The sequence below is a fragment of the Giraffa tippelskirchi genome, chromosome 3, assembly GCF_054371585.1.
Source record: "Giraffa tippelskirchi isolate mGirTip1 chromosome 3, T2T-mGirTip1v1.2.pri, whole genome shotgun sequence".
Lineage (NCBI taxonomy): Eukaryota > Metazoa > Chordata > Mammalia > Artiodactyla > Giraffidae > Giraffa > Giraffa tippelskirchi.
Genome location: NC_137277.1, coordinates 187,145,836 through 187,158,356, shown reverse-complemented (window position 1 = coordinate 187,158,356; position 12,521 = coordinate 187,145,836). Strand labels below are relative to the sequence as shown.

The 12,521-nt window shown below is 56.8% G+C and overlaps 1 protein-coding gene across 1 annotated transcript in view; it reads right to left on the bottom strand.

Moving 5' to 3' along the window:
* Nucleotides 1-9,245: 9,245 nt before the first annotated feature.
* The window catches only part of WNT4 (Wnt family member 4), a 30,788-nt gene continuing 27,512 nt past the window's right edge, over nt 9,246-12,521 (bottom strand). Inside the window, exon 5 of the mRNA XM_081580643.1 lies at nt 9,246-12,229. Coding sequence (XP_081436769.1) covers nt 11,762-12,229 — 468 coding nt within the window. The 3' untranslated portion in view covers nt 9,246-11,761. The remainder of the gene's footprint in view (nt 12,230-12,521) is intronic.

The following is a 12,521-nucleotide window of genomic DNA, read 5'->3' as shown; positions in this document are numbered from 1 at the left end:
TTCATGGCTGTCTTAAGTGGCATCTTTGTTTAGGAAGATACTGGAGGGGCTGAGGAAAATGGCCACAAGGTGGACCTGTAGTGCTCCAGAGCAGCCACTAGATGGCAGAGAAACAGCAAGAAAAGTCTGGTTGGTGACGCAGCTGAGACTTAGCAAGGTGTCTTGAGTGAGAAGAGAGAACAAAGTCTCCAGCTGCTGAGAACAGAGCCACTGCCCACAGTGTCTTGTCACGCATACCTGCAGCCTGTGCTTCAATTCTGAGACCCCTTACTGCCCTCCAGAGCCAATGATCTTGCTTCTCATATCTCAAAATAACTGAATATCTTTCAGTTAACCTTCAGCTGAGCATCAGTCTTCTCCCCCTCCCCCCCCTTTTTTTACTTTCTTGTGCAGGCTCTGTCTTTGGGGACCTTGCAGACGTGTGTAGACAGATATGCACTGTGTAGACATGCTCTGTCCTTACATGCAGCAGCATCAGATTTGGTCTGCCAGAGAGGAGTGAAACGTCTGTGTGGGGCGTGGGAGCTGGAGGGAATTGGTTTATTTCAGGCCTTTGGGGGTTGGTTGGAATATGTGTAAGCAGAGAACTCCTTAAGGCTATGCGCTGAGACTATTAGATGAGATGACCTCCACATCCTCTTCGGGTTCTGAGCCTAGATGGCCGGAATGGGTGGGTAATGGGAGTTTTCAGCTTTTCCCGGGGGCATTCAGAAAGATTTCCTACTGCTTGTTTTCTCCTAGTGACCTTTTCCTCCCAAGGAGGGAAGTTTATATCTAGTGGAGTTGAGGCTCTTCATTTTGGCAACACTTAGGAGTAGAAGATGGAAAAATCAAGAAGTTAGTGGCAGGTTGGTGGGATCCTGGGGCTGGAAGTAGTCTTGAAAGGTTATATCCATATCGTTGGGGCCTATGAGTGTCTGAATTAGAGGGAAGCTGAACTTCTAGTCCTGGGGCCCCACAGCCAGGGCGAGAGGGTCTTGGGCAGGCCTGAGGCTTAACCAGATCCTGGCCATTTCTCATCAGGCCTGGCCCTTCCGTTCACTGGAAGCCAGTTGGCTCTCACACTGTCCGATCTTAATGTCTCTGTCACCTTTTCTTAACCTGTGTGTGAGCCTCTCCTTGTATCCGGTGTGGTGTCAAGCACATAGTGAGTTCAGATGTTTGAACAGAAGAAAGGGAGAGGAAGGGGAAGCCAGGAATGCAAAAGAAACCAACAAGGGAAGAAACTTGTATGGGGTCTTAGTATCAACTATTTGTAAAGCTGTTGATAAAACACTTTCATGTTCATCTTCAGAAAAGCCTGTGAGGCAAGCAGACCAGGTATTTACTTTATAAACGAGAAAACCGGTGTAGGGTTGAGCTTCTGTGAGATTGACAGGCCAAGTCAGTCTTCTGGCTCCGAGTCCGGTGCTCCCTCTCAAGCCCCCACGTCCGCGTAGATGATGCCCCTCTCCACCCAGTGGCTCCTGCGGTTAGGAAAGCTAGGGCTGGTGTTCACTAATGCACACGGTGGGTGGGGCTCATCTTCAGCACCTTCACATCCCTTTTCCCTCATGAAGCCACTCTCCCCTGGGATAGGTGGTTGTTGTCACTTGGTCAGATTGAGGTAGAAATGACTCAGGGGAAACCAGGCTGGCAACTGCTGTTTTGGCTTCCAGATTCAGCAGTCTGGGTTTTGCTTCATGAGTTTTTTCCCTTCAGATGTTAAAGGGTAAACAACCTTGCTTTGAGACTGGGAAACTGGAAGTTAGGAAAGAAGGAGCATTAAAGTGTCCAGGGTTGCAGGGTGGTTTTAAAATTAACATGGAGGCTGTAGGCGTTGGAGTAAAACAGATCTAGGTTTCAAACCATCTGCTATTGAAACCTGTGACTTTGGACAAGCCCATTAGCCCCCTCTCAGCTTCAGTTTCCTTTCCTTAAAATTGACCAGCTCGCCTGTTAGAGGGCTGGGGAGGATCGGAGATGGGGCACGGGAAATGGCCTGCGTGCCTGCATGCCGCCCTGGGACGGGTCCTGAGTTGTCTTCTGCTCTGGAGTGCTGGGAGCAGGAATCCCAGGCCTGGTTCTTGGGAAGCTCACCCCAGGGGCTATAGAATCTGATGCATTTGTACTTTCCCAGGAGAAGGGGGAGGACGTCTTTAAACTTCTTGCTGGCTGCTGGGCCCTGGGACAAAGGGGAGACAAGCCCCAGGGCTGAGACAATCATGTCTTTATTATCTCAGATGTCTCAGGCCTGTCCCCCGCCTGGAGATATATGGCCAGGAAGGCTAGCTGCATGGCCTCGGCGCGATTCCAGGTTCTCGGAATGTCTGGCTGTTTTATAGCAAACAAGATCACGCACAACAGCCCAGCATCCAGGCATCTCGGCCTCGGCAAGTTCTTTCCGCTAGCTTGTAAAACAGTGGGACCTACAGCAGTGTGACACAGGCCCCATGCTTCTTGGGGTCCCAGCAGCCTGGTATAGGGCAGCAGTCCTGGGCAACAGTGAACCCATCTAAGGCTCTGGGCACAGGGCCAGCAGTGCAGGCCTGGCCGTACCCAGGGACAGTCTTTCAGGCCAGGCCTCGCCTGGCTTAGTCCTCACTTGTAAGCTCTGGGCGGCCCTGATTCTAGCCCACTTCTCTCCCTTTTGACCCCTGGGGAGCAGCTGTAGGGAGCCACTGAGAAGGCTTGTTTACAGATGCATTTGGCTCAGGATGAGGAGACCAGCAGTGATGAGTCCTTGAGTTCCAGCTTCCAGCTGCTCCCAGGTGCTGGGGAGCCTTGCACTCTGGGCCCTGAAGAAAGAGTCCTCACTGTTGTGTTTGGCTGAGGCTTCGGGAACTTGGAGATGAGGAGACCAGGAGACAGTGGGTCAGATGGCCGTCAGGGCATCATTTATAACAAAGCCACGTGGGCTGGCCCTTCGGGAGGCCTTGTGCAGGAACCAGGGCTTGGGGGCCCAGGCCGGGGCTTTTCTTGGGGGTCCTGAAAGGGCTCCTGCAGTCCTGGGTACTGGTTGATGGAGATGGTTTAATCTACTCTCTTGACTCCTTTGTTCTGGAGAAGGAACCGAGAGGAACAGCCATAGATGTGCAGCTTTTCAGATCTTCCAAGGATTTGAACCCACCGCTCCGCTGCCCTTTATCGGGCCGGCAGCCCACTGTGCGCCTGTCTAGGGCTTGGCAGGTGTCTGCATTGCATCTTCTGGGATGCATGCCTCAGGTCACTTGACATTTATTCGGTGCTTTCTGAATCCCCGCTGCCCGGTGCCACGTGAAATAGAAGATCCAGATCTCGGCCTGAATCAGGAGCTCACGGTCCGAGGGGGAGAATGTGAGCATTAGAAGCAACAGCGTGTGTGGCACAGTGGGTCTGCAGAAGGGGCACCCACCCCGTTCTCTACTGCAGCGTGTCCCCTGCCAGCTGAAGTCTGGGGTGTGCACCCTGATGCACCCGGCCCAGCGAGTCCTCCTGGCGAGCATTCTCTGTCATTAACAGCAGTCGTGATGGCTCCTGGCTGAGTACCCGCTGTGTTGTGTGGCAGGCAACATACTAAGTGCTTTACGTGCTTTACCTTCACAGTAGCTCAGTGGATACCTGAGGAAACAGGTGAAACGACTTACGCGAGGGACACAGCTGGGACATGGTGGAGCTGGGATTTATTTGACTCCAGAGCTTTTGACCACTAGACTTCCCTGGAGAGGAAGTATTAGAATAGCCAGGGGACAAGTGGTGTATGTAATGTGAGGTGCTTATTTAAGTCACAAGATTTATTTTGAAATGTCAGAACTAACAAAGCAAGGGTGTTTTGTCGCTCAAAGGCAGGGGGCATAGGTTAAAGGTTGGGAACCTCTTTCTTGCCAATGAGCTGAGCCCTCTCCTGGGCGAACTGGATGGAGTTCCTACCCTTGAGGGCAAGTTGGAGGGGAGTCACCTGCCTTTCCCTTCGCCATGCTGGGGTCCTGCTATCAAATGAAGCCTGTCAGGCTTGCAGACAGGTGCCTGAGCAGCCTGGAGCCCAGGAATCATGTTCTGTATTGAGCTTCCCCTGATGCTGAGAGGAGAGGGCTGGTGTGGGGGGGAGGGGGGGCGTGCCACCATCAACTGTGTGGCTTTGGTACCTGGCCAGATGGGAAGGGAGGACAAGTGTCCCAGGTCACAGCGAAGGGAGTGTGGCAGAGAACTCACTCACTGGACCCCATCTCCAGTCATGGTCCAATTCCCATAGTAGGCTCTGAGACGGCACCAATGGGGAACCTGAGACTCTGGGGCTAACGTCTCTGAGGCTGCCCAGCTAGTGAGAGGCCTCGAAGACGATCAGTCCCGGGCCTGTGTGACTTCAGCTCAGGCCCCTTCTACCACGCGGTGCCAGTTCTCTTGAAGCATGATTCTGAAGTCACCCTTCTTTATCCTCTTCTGATTCAAATGAGCGCTCTGCCCCCCGCCTCCTGGACCGAAGCAACCTCAGTTCACAGCAGCAGCCCTGTGTCCTCCTGGTCACTTCTCTGGACCCAGTCCCGCTCCGTGATGAATCAGAGGAGCAGCAGCACACCCCATCCTGGCTGTGATAACCATCAGCTATTCCCGAAGCTTCCCAGGTGGCTCCAGCCGCAGTCCCAAGAAGGAAGGAGAGGAGCCCCAGGCTTCAGGCGGTGCTGAAGGGCGGGAGGAGGAGGGATGGGGAGACTACCAGGAGAAGAGAGACCCAGAGGATTCTTGCGTCATCTGAACCTGATGGCACCGGGAACCCACAATGCCATCCCCTGCACCCCAGCGAACGCCCTCCCTCATTCTTGAAGAAAGAGCCGGGGTGCTGGCCAAGGAAGACCCTCAGCGTCCTTTGCTGCCCTTCCCAGTCCACGAAGCACTTCCCCACTCAGTGCTTCCCGAGAGCCACGGTGGTGGGGGCAGGGGGCAGGAGGCTGGACAGGAAAGAGGCTTTGGAGTTAGCCGTGAGTTCAGTCCTGCTCTCTGCTGCAGGTGAGATGGAGAGGTTACTAACTTGCTTCAGATTCCACAGGCAGCCAGCCGTGGAGCTGGAAGGAGAGCCCCGTGTCCCGGGGTCTAGAAGGAGGCTTCACGAGACCGGAAGAGGGAAGCAGCATCCATCAGACTCTGGTTCGGTGCTGGTTAAAGTCCTGTTTAGGAATCTGCTTGTTTCTGTGTACTTATAATCTGTTTGTTTTCCTTCTGTTTCCTAGTAAAAGATCTTCTTGAAAAATACCTCCCTTTTTGGCTGAACTGAAGGGGAAAAGGACTCATCTATTCATCTATACCTTGTCCAGGCTAGAAGCTCTAGAGCCAGGTGTTGGAGCAGCCCAGAGTGTAGCCCTGTCTGTGGTGGGCAGGATGCTGACAGCCTCTCTGGCAGGCTTGGAGCCGGGCCTGAAGTCTTCTGCCATGCTAGCCAGGGCAGGGGGTAGTGGGCCAGGCTGCTGGTTCCAGCTGTGGCTTTGTCAGCCCTAGCAGAGTGACAGCATTCTGTCCCCAGAGTGGCACCTTCCTCATTTTCTGCCCCAGAGAAAGCTGTCTACAGAGCACAGTGTAGCTTCCCAGCAGAGGGACAGAGTTAGCTGAGCCCAGCTAGAGACAGATAGTGCTGTTTTGTGGGGGTGGGTCGGCCCAGGACTGAGGCTCTGGCACAGAAAGCGCCAAAGGTGGGTCTAGGCCAGCAGTGGGGCGAGGAAAGTTGAAGAGGCTTGCGGGTGGAACCGGAAGGGTGCCGGGTGACATACTGTATCCTGCCCGGGAGCCTGGAGGTCTGGGCTCTGGCTGTGGGCAAGGCTTCCCTTCTGTGGGCCTCAGTGTCCTCATTTGTAAAGTGGGGATAAATCCTGCACTTGCCTCCCAAGCTGGTTTATCCGACAGGAGGGATTCCTGTTCCGTTACTCGCTTGTGACCGTGACACACGATAGCGCTGGTAGGCTGTGTTAGTGGGGGCCTGACTCCGCAGCCAGTCAGTGTTCAGTCAGTGGCGATGGTGTTGGATGTTGGTGATACACAGAGCGTCCTGAGGGGCCTGGCCAGGCGGGAAGCCATGTCACTTCCCCAAGCTCCAAGGAGGCTGTGTTTTCCTGATGCTACACAGTCCCTGGCTACCTGGGGGATGCAGAACCAAACTGAGGATAGAGGGTTTAGCTCAGAAAGGAGATGATCCCAGGCCGCAGGCTGGTGAAGGTGGAACTGGGCTGGAAAGAAGAAGCAGGGCTGCAGGAGTAGGGCCTTGTCTCTGGGTTTGCCCGGTGGCTGCTGGCTGGAACCAGGACCAGTCTGTGCCAAAGCTTGTTCTGGATGCCTCCTGCCTCTCTTGGCGCCATCTCCCCATTTATCAATCTCTGGGCCTCAGGGGGTTTCTTCTGGGTCCCCATTTGCCTTTTCAGTTGTGGGGTTTTGCCATGGCCTTTCCAGGCTGGGGGAGTCGCCGATGGGGCTCGAGACTGACCCTGCTCCAAGGTCACATGCAGTCTGTTCTCTCACTAGACCGGGAGTCCCCTGAGGGCAGGGTCCAGGTGTGAATTGCCTCTGGGTTCCCACGTCCAGCGTGGAGCCTGTAATCCTCTTGTCCCGTAATCCTCTTGTCCGACCAGAGGGCCCATCCCCTCCTGGCCTCTGTTGTTGGGCTGGCAGAGTTGGCCCTCCTCCCTCACAGGTGGCATGAGTAGGGGTGGGGGTGGGCGCCGAATCAGAGTATATGGCTCCTTGTGTCCAGCTTCCTCTTCCTGGCTGGCCCAAGGCTTGGGAACAGTGGCTGCCTTTCTGGGGCAGCCGGGGCACCTGGCCAGAGTATGCTCTGTCGGGCACTGTCAGCTCTTCAGCAAGCCCCGGTCCTCCTCTTAACCTAGAGAAGGCCCCGGGTTATTGGTGTTGTTCTTGGCGGACCACCGGGCCCCTCAGCAAACAGGGAGGCGAGTGTGCACCCGGCCTGGGCCTGTTTGTGTTGGCCTCGCCAGGCGGGGGATTAGCTCAGCTGGGCTGCTAATTGCCTCCGAAGTGCCGGCCGGGATGCTGACAAGGGCCGGGACTCTAGGCCCCTCCTTCCCAGCAGGCACGATGCCAGGCCTGGGGGCCTGGCCCAGAAGGGCCCCCTTCTCTCCCCTGTCAGCGCCTGCTTGGCCTAGACCCTTGAGATGCGGGCAGGGGGTCAGCAGGGCTGGCGGCTCAGGAAGGAATGGGGGGAGATGCCTATGAAGTCATCGCCCGGGCCAGGCCAGGCCACGCCACCCTCCACCCCCTCCCCCACATCCCTTAGACCTTCTTGAGTCAGACGCCTTCTCCTGAAGCTCAGCATTCTCTCCTCTTACTAGGAAGCTGCTGGACTCCTCTGCCCAGATGCCTCCTGGTCCCTCAGCACCTTCCCGTCTCCTGGTGTCTTCTGTTTCTGGTTTGCTCTCCTGCCCTCTGCCTTTTCCTCACTCAGCCTTTCTCGGCTCCTCTCAGTTGCTCAGAACCGTATACATCCTTCTCCTCTTCATTTTCCTGTGTTCTCTGGCTCTTTCCTGACCCAAGATCCACTTTAAACCCTGCCTCTGGTTTCCCCAAGACTTCCTCGGGCCACTGGCTGTCAAGAAAGAGCTGAGAAGGAAGTGTACTTTAATCACAAGCTTCCCAGAACCCTTCAGGCAATGTCTGAGGACATTGTCAAGGATGGATCTGGACACAGCCTCTCTGCGAGCTGACCAGGCCTAGGAGTCCTGGAAACCTTCCATCCTCACAGGCGGAGCTGCTGGGCCCCTCTGCCCAAGCTTCCCGCAGCTCCGACATGTCCCCCTCCTCTCCTGACCGCCCTCCTTCACCCCTCTCCCTGTCCTAGTCCTGTTTCTCACCCTCGTTGGGACCTCTATCCAGCCTCTCCTACTGGGGACCAGAGGCAGCATTACCATTGCTTGACAGCTCCAGGGTGTCTCAATCCCTCTTTTCTGCCTGGGGATCTCTGACCTTAGCCAGCTGCCAGCTTCTGAGCTCAGTCAGGGGTGGGGCCAAAGCAGGACCACGACCTTGGGACACGTGCCTTCAGCGCCTGGCCTAATCCACAGTTTGCTCTCCTCCTCGTCTCATCCTCTGTCTGACCCCCTCAATCTTCGAGCTACCTTAACTGCGCACTACATTCCTGAGAAGGGAATAATGATATTTATGGTAGTAGCTGTCATTTGTTGAACTTTACATGGTTTATTTGACATCCTCAAGAAATAGGTTCTATCATTATTTAGTCCTATATTATGAATGGAGTTGGGGCAGGGGGAACAGCCCCATATTACAAATGAAGCAAATGGGTTCCCGAGAGGGACAATGAGTTGTTCAAGGTTCCATGTAGCGAAGAAGTGGCAGTGCTGGCATTCCAACCCAGGTCACTTGGATGGCAAAGCCTGGATCCTTTTCCCACTTCTAGAGAGTGGTTGGGCAGGGACATCTCCACCACTTTGCTCCACCATCTTGGACCCTCTATATCACCAAGGATTTGACCCTGATTTGAGGATGTGTCCTGTTGCGGACCCCATCCCTTCCCCAAGTCCTTCACCAATTTGTATGTAGCCCTGCTATCCTGAAAACACTTTGCTTTGGCCCTTTTATACCCCACTAAATTTTTGGAAAGCCAAGCACATAGAAGCCTCACTGTTTCCAGGCTGGTGTGGATTTGTGCAGCAAATCCACACCAGGGTGGGGATGGGGAATTTGCTGCACAAATCCACAGAGTGGGGGACCATGGCCCCCTTGGTAAGGATGAGGACTTCATCCACTGGACTTGGGTTCCTGAGAGGCCACCTTGGGCCTCCCCCACAGCTGTGACAGAGTTCTGTGGAGTTTTCCATCCAGACTCCATCCTGACTGGACTCCAATCTTGAAATTTACTTTTAGCCACAGGCCTTGAATACTTGTGTCCTTAGGCAGGAACTAACTTCTTTTCCATTTGTCCCCCACCAAACCCTCCTCTGTCCCTCCCATCTGTCCCTCCTCTTCATATCAATGCCTAAGAAGGGTTTTTTTTTTTTTTTTTTCTAAGAAGGGTTTTGAGATCAGGCCAAGGATCAGGCCAAGGTTTGAACAGTTGATCATGGCTCAGTGAAATGCAGATACAGCCTCTGGGTGTTAAAAGTGAATTCCAGATAGCAGGCAGGTAGGTCCTTCGAGCCATTAAACCACTTACTCAGGAGAGGGAGCCAAGAGGGTCCCCATATCTAGAATTGGCTACTGTGTATCTCCTTTTCCCACGTCCTTCCCCAAGTCTCTCTGCTCCTTCTTCTACAAAACAAAAGTCACTGCCACAATTGCAAGATAAAGAAATAATCATTTTATCGTGCACCAGACTATTTCATGAGGATGTCACAAAGGCAAGGAGCCTAGTATAAAAGTCAGGACGTGGGGTGGGGGCAGCAGGGGGTAGCAGCATCCAGAGCTGGGACTAGTCCAGCCTGAGGCCTCAGAGGACACCTTGCCTTGTGATCAGACTAGTGGGGAGGGTTTCAGGCAGGGCTTGGACCCTCTGGCCAGCCTCCAGAGTGGGTGACTGTGTCAGTCTTGTGCTGGTTCCTGTTTATTTGGACAGTCTGCAGCTGGATGTGTCCAAGGAAGCTTCATTTTCCCGCAGCCGTGGAGCCCTTTAGGGTGCTGGTGGCAGCAGTGGTAGGGCTGGGCAGAGGTTGCTAGAATCTAGTCTGCTTCACTGAGGCTATACCTGTCCAGAGCCACAGGAGGATCAGCTTTGAGGAGCCCCCTGGTAGGTGGAAAGGTGAAGCCTGTGAACAAGCACAAACCCTCTGACTTCTTCCTGGGGCAGTGCCCATCATACCAGCATCCAGCCGGAATCTACTATTCCCCTGCCTCTGGGGACAGGCCCTGGGGTGGGGGAGGGGTCTCCACCGCTTCCTTTGTGTGAGTCTGGCCGGTGCCAGTGAGGGATAGTGTTTGTCCCTGGTGCTGAGCAGACAGAGCTGTCTGCTGAGCTGAACAGAGCCCGCCAGAGGAGCAGTGAGCCCAGCTGGGCAGCTAACCGTGGGGACAGGGAATCAGCTCAGCTTTCATCCCCATCAGAGCCTGCCTGCCTCAAGATTATCCCTACGTTTGAATGTGGGTCCAGCATCTCACTTGGTTTTGGCCTTCTTCTCGGATGGACACTGAGCAGAGAGCTTGGCTAGGGGCCAAGGGTGTTGACCCTGTCTTCGTGAGGGAGCCAACACCAGGAGGCACAAACCTCGAGGCCCGGAGAAGCGAGTCTAACAGGCTGGAGCCTGTGTTGTGGATCTGGGGCTTTGAATTCAGATACTGAATCTTGGAGCCAAGAACTGGGAGTCTGAGAACCTGCAAGGGGGCATCCCAAACCTCAAGACCTCAAACCAGGAGCAGAAAGCCTCAGTGTTGGGGCAGCTTGGAGAGCGGGCTGGGAGTGAGGTCCTCGGGGGGTCAGGAGCCCACCTGAGACGCAGCTGGTTCAGGCCGGGGCTTGCTGTGTGCAGGTCCTGGCCACAGAAGTCTGGGCTGGGCTCCTGATGGTTTGACTGGTGCACAGGGCCAGGCCTAGGCTGTGGGGCTGGCTCTGGGGGTGCTGCTTCAGGACCTGCGGTACCTGGGGGCAGGGGTGCCTCCCGTGCTGAGACCTCGCTTTGTCAGCCTGGCTGCAGGCCCCCGCTTCCCTCTGAGCCGGCTCTGCCCTCCCTGGGGAACCATGTGGGCTCCAGCTCGGCCTGTGGTCTACGGCTCCCGCTGCTGGAGTCCGGTCCCTGAGGCTCAGACCCAAGGGGGCCCTACCGTCTCTGGGACTTTGGGAACAGGCTCCCAGGAGGAGGCTTGGCTGGGGGGCTCTTCTGGCTCTGTGTCCGCATCTATGGGTCCTGGACCCAGCTGAGCCTTGCCCTTTGTCCTGTGAAACGAGCACAAGCATGCGTCCCTGTCTGGTTGGCCTCCCAGGACTGCCGCGGTCATCCAGTGAGACGGCCCAGTACAGGGCCTAGAACAGTGTTTGCTCAACAGATTTGGTTAAGAGTGTGAAATAAAAGTCGGGTGAGGGCTTTTGCACATGGCCTTTTCCCATATAACATTAACGATCTTAGTTTCACGGAGCAGCGGCCCGTGAAGAATCACCGTGAAGGCCGGGCTGGGGTCTCTGATCCAGGCTGCAGCCATATTCCTGCCTGGGAGGGACCGAGGACTGGGGCGGGGGGTGGGGTTCTCCCTCTCTGAGAGTCGGGGTGCTGCAGCCTGCACTGGTCCTGGCCTCATCTGCTGTTCTTGCCTGAAGGGTCCTACAGAGATTGAACTGCTGGCTGCTCATGGAGACCTGGTGTGTCTACCCACTCCTTTTCCAGGGGGCTTGAGAGATGGTGAGGCCGAAGCTGCCGGGGGCCCCCGCGTAAGTGTGGGGGTGCGGCTGCTATCAAGACAGCACTGTTCCCCTGCCACCCCTCTCCCTGGACGGCAGGGTCAGTCGGCACGGGTGGCTGGGACAGTCTTCCTTACCCACCTGAAGTCCGCAAGTAGAAAAATGGGTACAGATAACAAGTGAGTGGTCAGCAGAGGCCACATGTGGACAGCCGGAGGCGTGAGCAAAGTCCCTTTGGTCAGTGGCAGCCACAAAGGCCCCGGCCTCAAGGCAGCCCCTGGGTCGGTGCCCTCGGGGCCACCCGCCGGTTCGGGCAATAAATAACACGAGGGACCCAAAAACCAAACCAAAACAAAAAATAACAACCAGTATCTTTGGGGGCGGGTGGTGGCTGGCGGGGGAACTGTTTAAATTATCGGCCTTCCCCGGGGCCACGAGGCGGTCGCTGGGCGCCGGGCCGGGCGGCGGTCACCGGCACGTGTGCAGCTCCACCAGCCGCTGGCACTGCCGGCATTTGACGAAGCAGCACCAGTGGAACTTGCAGCTGCAGCGCTCGGCCAGCTCCACCTGCGCCGTGTGGAAGCCGCGGCCGCAGCACAGCAGCTCGCAGCCGTCGATGGCCTTGGACGTCTTGTTGCACGTGCGGCCCCGCGTGCCCAGCACGCCGCTGCGCAGGTCCTGCTCGCAGAAGTCCGGGCTGGGCTCCAGGTACACCAGGTCCTCATCCGTGTGCGGCTTGAACTGCGCGTTGCGCGGCACCAGGGCCCTGGAGGAGCCCACGCGGCGGGGCTCCACCTCCGTGGCGCCGTCGAACTTCTCCTTCAGGGCGTGGCCCACCTGGCGGAAGGGCGGCACGGCTCGCCAGCACGTCTTTACCTCGCAGGAGCCCGACACCCCGTGGCACTTGCACTCCACCCGCATGTGTGTCAGGATGGCCTGCGGGGGAGGGGGAGGGGAGAGGGGCCGTCAGGAGCTATCGGGGGGCGGGGCTGGGGAGGGGCGGGGGGCGTGGACCGCGGAGGGGGCGGGGCTGGGGAGGGGCCGTGGAGGGGGCGGGGCTGGGGAGGGGCCGCGGGGGCGTGGACCGCGGAGGGGGCGGGGCTGGGGCGAGGGCGCGGGGCGTGGACCGCGGAGGGGCGGGGCTGGGGAGGGGCCGTGGAGGGGGCGGGGCTGGGGAGGGGCCGCGGGGGGCGTGGACCGCGGAGGGGGCGGGGCTGGGGGGCCGCGG